The sequence below is a fragment of the Condylura cristata genome, unplaced genomic scaffold (assembly GCF_000260355.1).
Source record: "Condylura cristata isolate star-nosed mole 26May11 unplaced genomic scaffold, ConCri1.0 scaffold00005, whole genome shotgun sequence".
NCBI classification, from domain to species: Eukaryota; Metazoa; Chordata; class Mammalia; order Eulipotyphla; family Talpidae; genus Condylura; species Condylura cristata.
The window spans coordinates 8,545,308-8,560,851 of NW_004567106.1; the positions used below are offsets into that span (position 1 = coordinate 8,545,308).

Genomic DNA, 15,544 nt, shown 5'->3' on the forward strand with positions numbered 1-15,544 from the left:
GGTTCACCAGGGACAGAGTGGAGAGCAGAACAGGCCTATCTACAAAGTACACAGCTGAGGGGAGCAGCGGGCGGGTCAGGAGAGGTCTGCCGCGCCATGTGGATTTCCTCCGGAGCAGGCGGGAATTGAACTCATGCGGAAGTGGCTTAAGCTTTTTTGTGCTGTGCTTTAACCTGCTGCGCCATCAGGGAGGGCCAGCAACTTTTTTTTCTTTCAATTTTCACAAACCTCCCTTCGGTTTCTTGTCTATTCATCCTTCAAATGGCATTATCTAACCTCTCTCTAAAATTCAAATCCAAACTTACTTGTTGGAATAGAGATCCTTTTATCAAAGATAATTTTATTCTAATATTTTACTATCCATCTAATTATCTGACTGGGTCTAGAACAGCTTGACTGTTGAGAATAAATTTTTAATCTCCCCTTGCAAATGTACACTTCTTCACTCAGATACTTTTTCCGTTCATCCCATAGATCAGTGTATCTCTTAGTTCCTTTAAAATATACGCACTGATTAGGTCACTATTAAATTTGTCTTTAATAATGTACTTTCTGAATATTCTGAAATATTTTTTTGTATATGGTTGCTAATTCTTTTAGAATATGGTCTCTATTTCTTTTGTGTTCTAAGACAACTGACACAGTAGACAAAAACCAACCATGGGTTTTGTAAGTAGACTGTTTCAAACTCTGCAACTCACAACAAGGATGTGAGGACGAAACAGAAAAACAGAAGTAAAGCTCACACTCATAGGAAGAACACAATTTCTGCTACTAGTGCCTACAACAGGAACTCTATAATTTCAGTGCATATAAATGATAAGTAAGATTTCCAAGCAAACCTTTTTTTCAACTTCCAAAGGTAGTCTAACATCTCTTCGTAAGAAAAGCTGTGGTGTTTCCCTTTGGGGGTCTAAATTAGTCAATTCAGCAAGTATTTCTGGCCAGTCTCGAACATGTTGCAAGGGTTTATGATAAGGCTTCAGTTGAAGGCCTGAAAAACATCTTTCCTTTTATAAATAATCATGTAAAATAAATCATTTATGTCAATGCACAGAAGCATTAAAGTATCTTAATGTAAGTACTGAATATATAAAGTTCTAGACTTTAATTAATTAATTAATTGACCTTAATATTACTACTACCCATTCTGAGGTTAACTGCTTTTGTTTTTAAAAATGAGAATTATTTTTTAAAATAAAAGTTATTAAACATATATAAGATCCTTTATACCATTATAGCCTATGTGATTAATATATAACTGGTAGAATTTAGTATTTTAAAAATACGATTACATGATAGATAACCAATCACAGTAACCTCTATTAATTCCTTCCTACATGTACAACACTTCAAGAGGAATCTTTATATTAAGGTGATTTTAACTAAAATGACTGGATAGGAAACAAATATAAAGAAAAAAAACACCTGAATTATTTTGAGGTAAAAATATTTAGTAAATTTAATAGCATTCAAATCAAATTTGTCAGAAAAGTTTGGATTTTTACAACTAAAAGAATGCTTTTAAAGAAGGTAAAAAGAGAATCCATAGGGTTACCCATCTCAGCATTTGATCATTTAATTTACATGAAAGAGAAGAACAGTGTATCATTTCAAAATTTAAAAATCAATAATGAACTGCTATACTGGAGTTTACCAGGTCACTCTCAGAAAGGAATAAGGTTTATGCAAAATAATAACAATTTTCTTACTCAGGTTTTCTGAACAGATCCAAATAGTGAAGTACTGCTGTGTTTCTTGAGAGAGACGCATTCCTTCCATTATCTGCTGTACCGTGGTGTTATTTCCGTGCTTCAATTCAACAGAACGGTATGATCCATCCATTCTGTATATTCTAACTTTTTCATACTAGGACAAAGAATGATTATAAATTTTGCAACTTGGTTAGAAATTATATATTTCAATACAAAATAATGATTTTATTTCAATTTCATGTACTGTTAAGTTACAGTTTTCTAATGTGAGGCCTAAGACAACTGCTTCAAGTGAGACTCAACTAGCAATATTTTAAAGAATTTTACTCCCATTATCTATTTTATTTTAAGGATTTATTTAGGCCAGAGGTGCAGGGGGTGAGAGGATTCACCAGAAACAGAGTGGGGAACAGGTAGATGTACTGAAATACACTGCTGTGGGGAGCAGCTGTCTAGACTGGAAATGTATGCTGTGCCATGTGGGTCAGCTCCCTGGCCAGGTATAGAACTCATACCACAGTGGCTGGCAATAGCTTGACAGCACTGAGACTTTAACCACTGTGCCATCAGGGAGTCCTCATTATTTATATTTTCTAAAAAGTTTTCCTGTAGATATTTTGTGGTCAAGTAAGACTGAGAGGCCTCCCTGGTGGCAGAAGGGCTTAAGTTGCAGCACCATGAAGCAACCTGCAGCTACTGCAGCAGGAGTTCAATCACACTGGCCAGGGAGGTGACCCACAGGGTACAGTAGACCTCTCCCGTGTCACCTGCAGTTCCCCTCACAGTAGTGTATTTCAGTAGATTTGCCTGTTCTGCGCCCCACTCTGTCTCTGGTGAATCCTTTCATCCCACCCTCCCAGGCTACACCCCAGCCTTGTCTGAACAAATAAATAAATCTTTAAAAAAAAAAAAAAAAAAAAAACAAGTTTGAGAAACTAAGGCAAAATGACTTTTAAAAAATATTCAATATCAATTTCTTTTGAAAGGATGTTTAAAGCCGTTAATTACAATGTGAATATCATATGGGGAATATAGACTTGGTTACCAAATCTAGTGTTACCAAGTACCCTATGAGTCTGATGTGGAATTATTCATAATGTAAAATTATGTTATGTGCCAGCAATAATTTGTCCTAAGAAGAATCTGTAATGAAAAACTTTGTCAGTAAAAATTATGGAAAAAAGGACCATGAACCACTTTCTTTTTTCTAGTTTCAGAAAAATCCAAGAGAGAAATAATATTCTCAATACATTTTTATTGTTATGGGAAATAAATGATGTTCCCAAACAACTAGTTGTTTTTAGATAAAGGTAACTAATTCCTCTTACATATACAGAATGTAAAAATTAAACCAAAAATAAGTGATTTAAATGTTGAATTAACAAATAAATTATATTAAAATACAAAGATGCCTGTAACACTTAACTATTTCCTTCCCTTTGTCTTGTGCTCATGGAATAATTTTGCAAAGTATGTGTCGGGGTAGGGGTGAGTTAGTGTACTATTCTTTAAAGGTAGAGATAATGTATTATCATTTATCACTTTCAGCATTTCATGGTGTTAAATTCACAGAAATAATTACCAAATCCTTATTGTTTAGTAGAAAGGTTCAGCATATGGATTATAATAATTGGCATAAAATTTTTATCCTTTATCTGTTGGTGTAAATTTACTATCTGGTTTGTAAGTTTTCAAACAAATTTTAAACTGATAATTTTATCATTAAGTATAACTTTTAGGCATAACTGAGTTTCTTCTGTGAATTTTTCTCGACTTTAATTTGACTTAATTATTTCCGATATAATTTGTTGGAAAGGCCATTATTTAAATGGGAGAAGAGTTAGGAAATCTTTTTTAATCCTTTCACACTTGCTTAAGGAAGAAAATCTATAGTAGATAAGTAACTTGCTGAATTAAATTAATAAATGATATATGTTGTTAAAATTTACAAGTAAAATATTGCTCAGAACTTAGATATGCTTCAATGAATAGATCATAATTTGTACATTAAGTATAATGATTATACTGGAATTAGATTAATTTTAAGCATCTGAAGATTTATTTTTGCAAGTTTTACTTCGGTATGCAATAATTCATGCTGGGTATTAGGATGAAAAGAAAATTTAATTCCTACGAAGCCTAACCATGAGGGTTTTTATAAAAGCAATCAAGAAACTATTCATTCATCCTTCCACTTAGCCACAGAGCTTCACATTACTTATTAGTTAAAATATATGCACTCTTTGCTTTATTGTGTTTCACAGATATTGTGATGTTTTTACAATATGAAGATCTGTGGTAACTGTATCAGGTGAGTCGCTGGGTGCCATTTTTCCAAGGCAATGTTCACTTTGAGTATGTGTGTGTGTGTGTGTGTGTGTGTGTATGTATACGTATATATATATATAAATTTTATGTAATGCTACTGCACACTTAATAGACCACAGTATAATTTTTAATGTACTAGGAAACCAAAAACTTTGTTGACTTGCTTTATTGTGATGTTCATTTTATTATGATGGTTTAGAAACAAACCATCAATGGCCTTGAAATGTGCCAGTACTATACTAGCTCTATTTATGAGATAATTCTTACTGGTTTGTTAATGGCTTCCTTCAATAATTTTGCAGCTTCTTCCCAGTTATTTTGCTTATTTTCTTCACAAATATTTAAAGGGGATCTTCCTTGTTGGTCTGTTATGTGCTAGAAACATGGGAGAAAGGGACAAAGAAAAAAGCATTACATATATATGATATTTTAAGGGAAAACATCTTTAAACAGAGTTTCATAAAATAATGCCTCTAAGTATTAAGTAAATATCAATACAACTACATATACTGTACTTAAACTGCCAAAGATGAAACATACAAGGTACTAATCAATGTGATTATTTTCTAAAAATATATATACATTTTTAATAGTAACATTATTTTTCATTTTATTTTTGTGTGGAAGAACTGGGGTTTAGGCTAGCGGTGTGGGGGTGAAATGATTCACCTGACATAAGAATGGGGAGGGAGCACAACAGGAAGATTTACTGAAATACACTGCTGAGGGAAGCAGTTGGTGAGACAGGAGAAGTCTGCTGTGCCATATCTGTATCACCTCCCTAGCTGAGGATCCAATTGAAATCAGGCTATTGTGATGTTAATGCTGAAACTTAATCCCTAGGCCACCATGGAGGCCCTAAAAATATTGATTATAGATGCAGAAAACATTCTGTTAAAGCCATTATTTTCCTTCTATAAAATTTATTAAAACACATTTTAGAAGCTGGGTAGACATTGTTCCATCTTAAAAGTAGCAGTGACTGTTTTATAACTATGAAGTTTAATGCCATTGAACTGTATTATCTAAAAAGGGTAAATTTTATGTGACATATTTAACCACAATAATAAAAAAAGACATATACAAAAAGCAAAGCCTATCCATAAATATTACTTATTCTATATAGTAAGTGAAAATTTGTTTTTATTTTTTAGGGACATCCCCCCTACCCCAAGTATATAACTGAACAGTGTCATGTTAATACTGACATTCATTGTTTAAGCATTAAAAAGAAAAGCAAAACCTGTAAGAGTAACTTACTCTATCAACTTCTGGATGGTTTAGGAGAATCTGTACTATTTCAGCATGTCCTCCTCCAGCAGCAAAATGAAGTGGGGAACTAAGCTGTCCATTTAAAAGGTTTGGATTACATTTTCCTTTATCTAACAATATACGCGTGGCCTCAACTTTCCCATACCTAAAAAAAAAAAAAAAGAAGACAAAGAAGAATCAACTGAAATGTTTTAAAAATTCAAAATTTAGATAACCCAAAGAAATCTTAAGATTTTTCGAGGGCAATGAGTCAGGGGTTAAGCAATCAACACAAAGTTTTGTTTACAATTTCTTATGAATTATTCCGGTCCAATTCAACATATTCTATTTTTTATCAATTGAGAAAAAACATAATCTCAAGAATAAGAGCAGACAGAGTGATCTCATATAAAGTACAACATTTACAAATTATGGAGATAAAATTCTTAGTTAAAAATATGTTCAGGATCAGAAAAACTTAACAATGCTTTTTTCACTAAGGCTTGATTGTAATTTATAAAATAGGCCCAAAGATGCTGTATTTAGTTGCTAATTAGGTAATGTTGGAGAAATAACTATATATATGTTCTCAGCATTTAGAGGTACTTTTTATATTATTAATGTAGTCATCAGATTAATTTGAGGCAGGCAGAGATACTTTACTGTACAGATGAGAAAAAGGAGACATGAATCCCTTAAGTAACTTGCCCTAGGTCTCATGGTTAATAGTTAAGTTTATAGCAATTTCCATACTATACCACATCGTTTTGTGAGAGAATGGACACTAATAATAATGATGAAGATGATGATGGACGGGAAAATAAAATCTTACATTTGAAATAAGCTTCATTGTAACTTCACTGTCTTTTTGATTTCAATCTTTTCTTAGCATGAAAGAGTGGTGAAGTATAGAAAAGGAAGAGTGTGTAAAATGAGGAAGAAATATTCTATAATTAGGAGAGAGAGGAACAAAAACTGGACCAGGCAGTAAAATTATGTGATGAGAGCAGAATACCTAGTGGGAGCATAAGTGTGTAAGACTGGAAGATTCAGAATATCTTGTAAGAGAAAACTGAAAGATGACAAGATGAATGAGAAAAAGAAGATAGCTAAACTGCAACAAAAGCCCAAAAGAAATCTGATGGCAAAATCTGTTGGGAACCAAAACATCATAGTTCTAAAACCCTCTCTAGCAAGAAGAAACTTATTCAAGAAAGGTGAGAAGATAATGTGGTATCTATAGAATAATTGAAAAATTACCTATACTGGGAAAAAGCCAATTCAAATAGTTTTAGAAAAAGAGTGATTCCTTAGTGTAGTTTTATAGATATCTGGTCAACAATATGAGAATTCTAAAACCTTACAGCAATTCTAGAGATGATTTAATAAAACAGTCCTCAAAGAGCAACTCAGAATCCATGAAGATCCCTGAAATCTCTTCTTGGTGACCTCAAAGTTAAACACTTTTATAACAACAATGTTCTTTTCAGTCTCATTTTCTCCTAAGAATAAAATTTTCCAGAAGCTACACAATAGATATTATTACAACAACTTAAAGGCAGAATCAGATGTAATAACCCAGTTATCTTCCATTAAGCTAGACAGCAGAAATTTAAGAATATAGAACAATGCTATTTTTAATTTTTTACTTTAGAAAATACTGTATTTTCATAAAATCATGTCCTTTATACTAGTAAATTATATGCTTATTGCTATTGATTAGGAGGTGTAGGATCATATCTCTTCAGATGTATGCTACTGCTACCTGCCATCAAGGCAACCAAAGTCTTCCACCATAGTCCATTAGGTCCTCACTACACCCTGCTGTCCTCATTCTCACATTCCCCTTCTGGTAGCCTCAATTCTATCTATAATCAGATAGCTAACATCTGTTATTGGTTATTAGTTTTGTTTATTACATTTCACAGACAGTGAAACAACCTGATAATTGTCTTTCTCTTTCTGACTTATAGCAGCATAAAATACTTAAACTATTTTATTTACTTATTTATGCATAAAAGAACTGGAGTATAGGCCAGAAGTGGGGGGAGGGTTAAGAGAATTCGCCAGAGACAGAGTGGGGAGCAGAAGAGTCGAATCTACTGTTAATACACTACTGAGGAGCAGCAAGACAGGAGAGGTCTGCTTCTTCATGTGGGTTAGCAACCTGACCACAGATTGAACTCAGGCTATAGCAGTGATAGTGCTGAGGCTTACCCTTATGCCACCAGGGAGACCCCAGTTTTAATTTCTAATATGGTAAATAACCCTAGGTATAATTCAGATTTAAAATGTTCTTGAGGATCCTGTAATTTGTAAAATTCAGAGGGGATCATGACAAAAATGTTTCAGAGCCCCTGATCTAATAATAATCCTCATCTTAAAGAGGAAAGACAGAGAAAAGAGGTTAACATCTTGATTAGAATTATAAACAGACTGGTATCTTTTCAATATTTATACCAATTAATGAGAGAGAGAACATTATCAATCAAATGATCTATCCCATTAAAGAATGCAAGATGACTCATACTATTACTGGTACATTACACATAGATATTATTTTTAGTGGACAGAAAATTAGCTCTATCAAGGGGTAAAACCCACTTACCTAATGTACGTAGGTAATAAGACTTTCCAATTAAAAATACCTTAGATTAATGAATTTAAGCTTTAGATATCAAAATCTTCAAATTTATAAAAATTTAATAGTAACAGACAATATTTACTAAGTGTTTATTATATATGTCAGGTACTCTTAAAAGCCTGTATTTGCATTTTCTCCTTTAATATTAAGAAAGGTACTATTAGTAAACCCATTTGTAGAGAAAGACAAAGATCCTAAAACATTAAATAAAACTGCCAAAGGTCATACTTGCAGGAACTAACAGGGTGAAACCTAGGTACATTCCAAAACATACTGAGCACATACTGTATTTCTTGTTTTTATAATAGGTATCTGAAAATATTGCTACATTTTTAAAAATAATGCCTTGTCACATAACAGGGAAACAAAATATACAATATAAATTTGTGATTCCTAAATTAAATTACTGCTTCTATCTTTTTCAATCTCAGTGTACTTTCTTGGAGTTTAACCTATAGTTTCAATCTCTTTTCTTTAATTCAGATAAAGTTTGTGCTTTCTTTTAGTAACTACTGTTGCTACTATTTCCTAGTAGTCTTAAAAAAAAAAACAATATTACTGCAGTTTAAAATTTAAGGTAATTCTAAATCTGAATATAAAATTTCCTTTTAAACAAGAAAAACCACATTTAAAGAAATATCTGAAATAGCAAAATACATAGAAGAAAACACAAGTGTTAGTGATGTCTTTGACATCTGTTTTAATGATGTCTTTGTAAATTCATCTCCAACAAAAGAAAATCTAAACAAATGGGATTACATCAAACTAAAAAGCTTCTGCACAGTGAAGGAAAAAATAAAACACTACCAAAAAAGGCAGCTTATTGAATTGGAGAAGGTATCTGCAAATCATATACCAGGCAAAAAATTAATATTCATAATGTATATACAACTGAACACCAAAAACATACATACAACCCAATTATAAAAATATGGCAGAGCATATAAATAGACACTTCAAATAAGACATACAGTTGGCCAAATGATACAAGAAAAGATGTTCAACATCACTTATCATTAAGAAAATGTAAATCAAAACCGCAATGGGATTTCACCTCATACGAGTCAAAATGCTTATTATGAAAAAGTAAAAAATAATAAATGTTGGCAAGAAGGCACAGGAAAAGGAATCCTTGTGCATGTTTGGTGGGAATGTAAATTAATGCAGTAGCACATGGAAAAAGTATGAAGGATCCTCAAAAAAATTAAAAACAATTACCATCTGATATATTACTCCCATTTGTAGGTATTTACTCAAAGAATATAAAAACACTAACTCAAAAAGACATCCACTCCTATGCTTCTTACAACACTATTTACAATAGCTAAGGTATGGAAACAATTCAATATAGATGAGTGAGTAGACAAGATGGTACATGCACAGGAATACTACTCAATCACGAAAAAGATGAAATCTTGCCATTTGATACATAGGTGGAAGTTGAGGGAATTATGTAAGTGAATGTCAGAAAAGACATATGCAGTATGATTAAACTCATTTGTAGAATCATATGGGGGAAAAAAATTAAAACTAAAACAAACCCTTAAATCCTGACAAGATAATGGTTGTTATGGTTTGAATGGGAACAGGGAGAGAGTGGCAGAGGGGAGTGGACTGGTTGTCAGTGGATGATAACTAGACATCTGATGGTGATAAGATATATGCAATTGCTGTGGTGAGATGCAACATACCTAAAACCTACACATAATTGTGAATTGACATTACATCTCAATAGAAAGTGGCCTATTTTTAAACAGCATTATTTTAAAGGAGAAAAAATATATTTAAAAGTAATTGTATTTAGCTGCTTGATTACACATATTGAAGTCAAAGATATCCAAAGAATTTTGAGCTGGAGAGCTCTAGAAATAATTTTATGAATGTATTTTATATGTAGATGAACAGATGTAAAGTACCTTACTTATTGTAACACAGCTAAGGAGTTGTGTACACATAATAAGCAATAAATAAGGTAGGTACTTAAATTACCCAAGAAATTTCACTTTAAGCATTAAGTCAAAGGGAAATTTCATATAAGAAAAAAATAAAGAAAATAAATTCATTATATCCTTCTGAGAGAATGGGATGTAGCGAACAGCTATTGCTGTAAACCAATTTAAGAACTTATTCTAGCTGAGGGGGAGGTTTATGTTTAATAGAGTAAAAAATAAGGAGCTACACTGGGCAACTAGATGAAAGAGGTAATCCCAGTACCATAAATTAATCCCTCATATCTAAAGAAAATGGAGGCTTTTGAATTTTTTGATACTCATGTCTTCCAAAAAAGCTAAAAGGATACTTTCCTAACATGATACAAGGCCAGATCATAAGTAGTTAAGACATGCCTAAGAACACTAAAGATATTCTTATCACAGGGCATATCTGCAATTCTGAACAGTGATATTTACAGTAATCAAATATCTAAATAGAGACCTCATGAGAAAAACTGGTAGAAAAAGTGGTTGAAGGGAGAACAGCTAGACAAAAAAGTACTGGCACTTATAAATATAAATTCATTCTTTCTAAAAAGAAAAGGTTCTTTACCAGCATGCATAATGAATGGGAGCCCAGTGGTCACTATCTAATTGGTTGACTGAAAATCTTTCATTGAGGAGACGGTTTAGTAATTCTGAATCTCCTTCACATGCACTTCGATGGAGAGGAAAATCATCTACCCACTGTCGTTCCCTAGTGATTAAAAACAAAAAACAGCACTGTTAAATTCAAGATATTTAAAAAAAAAAAAAAATCTTTGGAAACTATGTATCACTGAGCAGCAGCAAATTAAATCACCTATGCAATGACTACATTGCATTCTAATTATATGTATCATTTAAAGTAATATTTTAACACTAGAAATTAAATTTTTAAAAAGGAAGATGAAATAAAACCAAAACAATACTTGTCTTCTGTGACACTGCTCATGCTTCTCTGCCATTTTTCCTGTTTGGGAATTTGAATCTTTGAGTAGTCTGGAGCTCCAAGACCAAAGTATGGATTTATTACCACTTTATCTACCTAGAAAGGGAAAACAAGCAAAACCTCTTAAGAGCTTTCTTTACACAGTTGACTTTAATCTAAATAAACAGAACTAAATGTGGATGTCAGCTTAATTTTTAAAATGATAAAAGCATTTATCTCTGGGAAAAAATTACATTTGATATGAAATACCATTTAAAATCAGAACCCAAATTATTCAGCCTTTACCCGGTTTGTATACTGAAGATCTGATCCAAACAAAGGGTTGTAAATACAGGTATCTGCTTTCTCTAGGGCTAACATTTTACTCTTTATTTCTAGTGCACTATAGCCCATATGAAGTGAGTTTTCTGTCTGGCTCGATTCAGTAGCATATGCAGGGTTGATGATATTAGTTTTTATCCGCTCAAGAGGAGAAGGTCGAAATAAAGCTGGAATAAAGTGAGATTGTGCATGACGTTCATCTAACCACCTGGCAAAACAAAAAAGTAGTAGACATATGTAGACTGCTATTCACTTCTGATACATAATACTTTCTTCAGGTTTTATAATTAGTGTTGGTGAAGTACTTCATGTACTATATACAAACATTTTGCTACTGGACACAGCAAACTAATTTTAAAAATGCATATACCATTACAATAGTGTCTTTACAAAAACATGAAGTGCTTTTAAAATATGAGCCACTGGGCCTCCCTGGGGGCACGGGTTAAAGACATAGCGCTAGCAAGCTATCTCCATCCACTGCAGCATGAATTCAATCCCCAGCCAGCCAGGGAGCCTATCCACATGGCATATCAGACCTCTCCTATCTCGCCTGCTGTCACCCTCAGCAGTGGATTTCAGTAGATCTGCCTATTCCACTCCCCACTTTCTCTCTCACCACTTATCCCCCACCCCACACCTCTGGCCTATACCCCAGTACTTGTATGCACAAACACATAAATAAAAATAAAATAAGCCACTGAGATGTCATTGACATTAGCCCTGGTGTTACAGAAGAAAGATAAACGCATGATAGTGTAAACAACTTGTTCACTATAGGAATAATTCAACTCTAAATCTAAGCCAGGGTTATCGCTTTTATTTTTGAACAATACAATTAACATATTGTAAGCAAACCAGGACAATCTTGCCTTTGGGAGTTGTCATTTTTATTCTACTTTAAAGTTTAATATTTGTCAATACATGTAGTATTAATGTATTTTTTCAATCTATCTGTATCTAACTGAGCAAATTTCTACTATGAACATGTACTTGGTCTATTAAAAAGTATTTTTAATGGCATTTCTTACTTATCCAAGGCTATTAGCATCCTTGCTGTAAGAGTAGCAAAGTGACTACTGGATTCACTACAGACTCTCATAATGTCTTGTAAACAGTAAAAAATTGGGCATCCAGGAGTATATGTATATTTAGTGTTATCTGAAAAAGAAAGATAAAGAATTATGCCATCAAATGAAAGGTTTACAACAGTATGGTTCTTAGTGTAAAGTATTCAGTAAGTTAAAAACAAAAGGTTTAAGTTTAATAAATTGTTCTAAATTTGGAATTAGAAGATATAGAGTCAACTAATGTCCAGCTCTGTGATCTTATACACTAGGAAGATTGCAGCATGTAGAAGTCTCAAAAAACTGCAGGAATTGTTTCTCCTCCTGAACAATATAAAACTCTCATTTAAAAGATTTTTAACGTCATTAAAAACTGAACTTTCTAACTTATCACTGGGAAAAATATCTGGAATGCTAGAAATAAGTAAATATGTGTCAGTACTGTGAAGTAGCAGGCTAACAGAATGTCCGCAATGGGTCATTAATATATCATCTGTATTATTACTACCATATATGAGGCCAGCACGTTTACTAGTTTCCAAAGTGATTTCACATCTATTTCAATGAATTCTTTTAGCACTAGGAACCAAATAGGAACATATACCTATAATATAAATATAGCTAAGGCTTAAAGAAGTGACTTGCCTTATAGCGTATTACGAGGCTGCAAGATCTGCACTGAAGCTCTTCACTTTTTCTATTATTCTGGACTGTCAAAGGCTCAAATTGTTCACTGTAGTGCTAACTTCTTTAAATACTCTGAATTATAGGGTGGAATATTTTAGAACTAATATTGACATTTTCTAGTCTTAACCATAGGAATAGGTCCTGATCACAATCTGTAAATTTTTCTAAAAGTGAAACATCCTATTTCTATTCTAGCTATAGGATGTCCTTTGAAAAATCTCATTATAATCTGAAAACTTTTAATTTTGATTATGGCCTCTCTTCTAATTTCTTTATTCTACGTTTAAAATCAGAAAATAAAAATTACTATTCAGCTCAGAAGGCTCTGGCTATTACTTTAAAATCAAAATAATTTTGACTAAATAACAAATTTCTTCAACTTTTATAAATTTTACAATAGTATCATAGTAATAAGGGATATGAATGCCTAACTTGAACAGACTTTTTATTAAGCATGGACAGTACATTAAAGTCCTTAACATAAAATTTAGACTTTACCTTACCTTTGACAACTGATGGAACAATAAATAATGCTGCTTCTCTGCCCATCTTCTCTCCATCCAGAGGAAATTTCTTCATTAGTACAACTCGTTTTCCTAATCATTTTTTTAAAAAAAAGTCAGTACAGATAAAAATAATGAACTTTTAAATCTAGTGAGTTAACTTGAGAATTAGGAATTAACAGAGGGAAACAATTTCATTTTATACACTATAAACTATTAATTCTGTTAATAATGCAAATAATTCTGGGGAAAATCATTCAGATCAATTAGAAGTTTCCTATGCATATAAGGAAAGCTATGTTGCTCAGAGCATCTGAACAGCAAGGGACCATTAAGAGTCGACAAGTACATACTTCCTTATTCAGCTGGAACACAGAAGGTAAGAACTTTACTACAGTCTAAGCTGGTTAAGTGGGTTTCTAAGTCTTAAATTTTAGTAGGTCTTCACTTAACATTTCAACCCTCGCCTTCAACTTCATTATAATTTGATTGTGATACAAAATATAGCCCTGAATTGTAATCATCATTTTTTTAAAAAAGATTTTATTTATTCATACAGAACTGGGATACAGGCGAGAGATGCGGAGGGTGAGAGGATTCACCAGAGACAGAGCAGGAGCAGAGCAGGCAGATCTACGAAGTACAATGCTGAGGGGAGCAGCGGGCCGGTCAGGAGAGGTCTGCCTAGCCATGTGGATCTATCTCCTCGGGGCAGGTGGGAATCAAACTCATGCGGAAGTGGCTTAAGCTTCTTAGTGCAGTGCTTTAACCTGATGCTGGGCCACCAGGGAGGGCCGTAATTATCCTTAATCCTTTTCCTGATTTGCAGCAAGGGGACTATAAATAATTGCACCTCTCATCTTTTAGATACCTTTGCCATGATTTTTATCAAGCCTCCCAAAATAGAACCTTGTTCTTGATTCAGGTAGGAATGTCAGGCTGGATGCCTTCTGTGAACATGCAGATAATACAGAGTTCAAGCAGCTTTATTCATAAAATATTAGATTCATTACTTGTGGTTACTATGGCTCATCATTATTACAGTGCCCAAAGAATTTTTAAAAAATTCTTTTGTTTTTTAAAAAAATGGACACTTATATAAAACGTAAGTGTTAGATACGGAATAACATTCTGTATTCTGTTATTTAGAACCTAATAACATTCTAAATTTCAGAGGCAATTATTTTTCTTGTCTTGCCCTTTTAATCTTTCCTGCCTTGCTGTCTCCTCAAATCTGATTATAATCCATTGTTTAATTGGCTTCTTTGTAAATTATAGATATAACTATGAGATCTACTGTGGGAGGAGGAAGAGGGGAAAAGCAATTACTGCAAGTTGAGAAATAAGGGTTCTGACTCTCCCATTAATGGGAATATTGGCAGGTAACAATCTATGTTTGCATTTTCATTTCACAGATATGAAAATAATCATATACCAACTCACAAGACCAATTTAAGAATTTCATGAATAAATATGCGTGGTAGTACTTTGGAAACTATAGCACAACATAAGAGGGTAAAGCATAACTACTGCCATTATAAAGTCATCTATGATTTTCATGTGATGTTAATATAAGAAATCATTATCTATAAAAATGTTTCATACATTTAGAAAAACTCAACTGAATAGGATATTCAGGATATAGTATGGTTCATCAGTTTAAGTATAACAAAAACTTCTGTTTTTTAATTTTACTTATTAAAAGTGGCCTGAAAAATAGATTATAAATTTTTGCTATCTAAGTATACAAGCCATAATCAGAATAGACATATATCAGAGTGACTTTCCATTCATAACTTCTCTCAAGAGAAATTACTCAATCCTTTGGAATGAAGAAAATTTTGGTTAATGTCAAGACTGCTTCTATCCCCTTCTGAGTGAAGGATAGGGTTTGGCCAATTCATAGCAAATTATTCCAACCACATAGCTCAACTATGTGGCTTATGCTAATCAATTTTGTCCTAGGAATTACATCTCAGAATTGTTCCTGATTAATTTGTAAAGCAAAGAGAACAAATCTGTATTAAAACTTAACAGAAAAGAACAAGACTGAGGTAGAAAAATGGACAAATTCCAAAAACTCAACACAGTTCCAAAAGAGTCTTT

General features: G+C 32.9%; 1 protein-coding gene across 2 annotated transcripts in view; it reads right to left on the reverse strand.

The window, feature by feature from the left end:
• KRIT1 (KRIT1, ankyrin repeat containing) overlaps window positions 1-15,544 on the reverse strand; it is a 29,759-nt gene that overhangs the window by 5,679 nt on the left and 8,536 nt on the right. For both annotated transcript variants that reach the window (XM_012721108.1, XM_012721107.1), the window contains exons 4-12: window positions 13,439-13,531; window positions 12,213-12,342; window positions 11,146-11,389; window positions 10,841-10,956; window positions 10,483-10,626; window positions 5,304-5,460; window positions 4,311-4,418; window positions 1,713-1,869; window positions 843-994 (exon numbers count right to left, since the gene is read on the reverse strand). In XM_012721108.1, coding sequence (XP_012576562.1) covers window positions 843-994; window positions 1,713-1,869; window positions 4,311-4,418; window positions 5,304-5,460; window positions 10,483-10,626; window positions 10,841-10,956; window positions 11,146-11,389; window positions 12,213-12,342; window positions 13,439-13,531 — 1,301 coding nt within the window. The remainder of the gene's footprint in view (window positions 1-842; window positions 995-1,712; window positions 1,870-4,310; window positions 4,419-5,303; window positions 5,461-10,482; window positions 10,627-10,840; window positions 10,957-11,145; window positions 11,390-12,212; window positions 12,343-13,438; window positions 13,532-15,544) is intronic.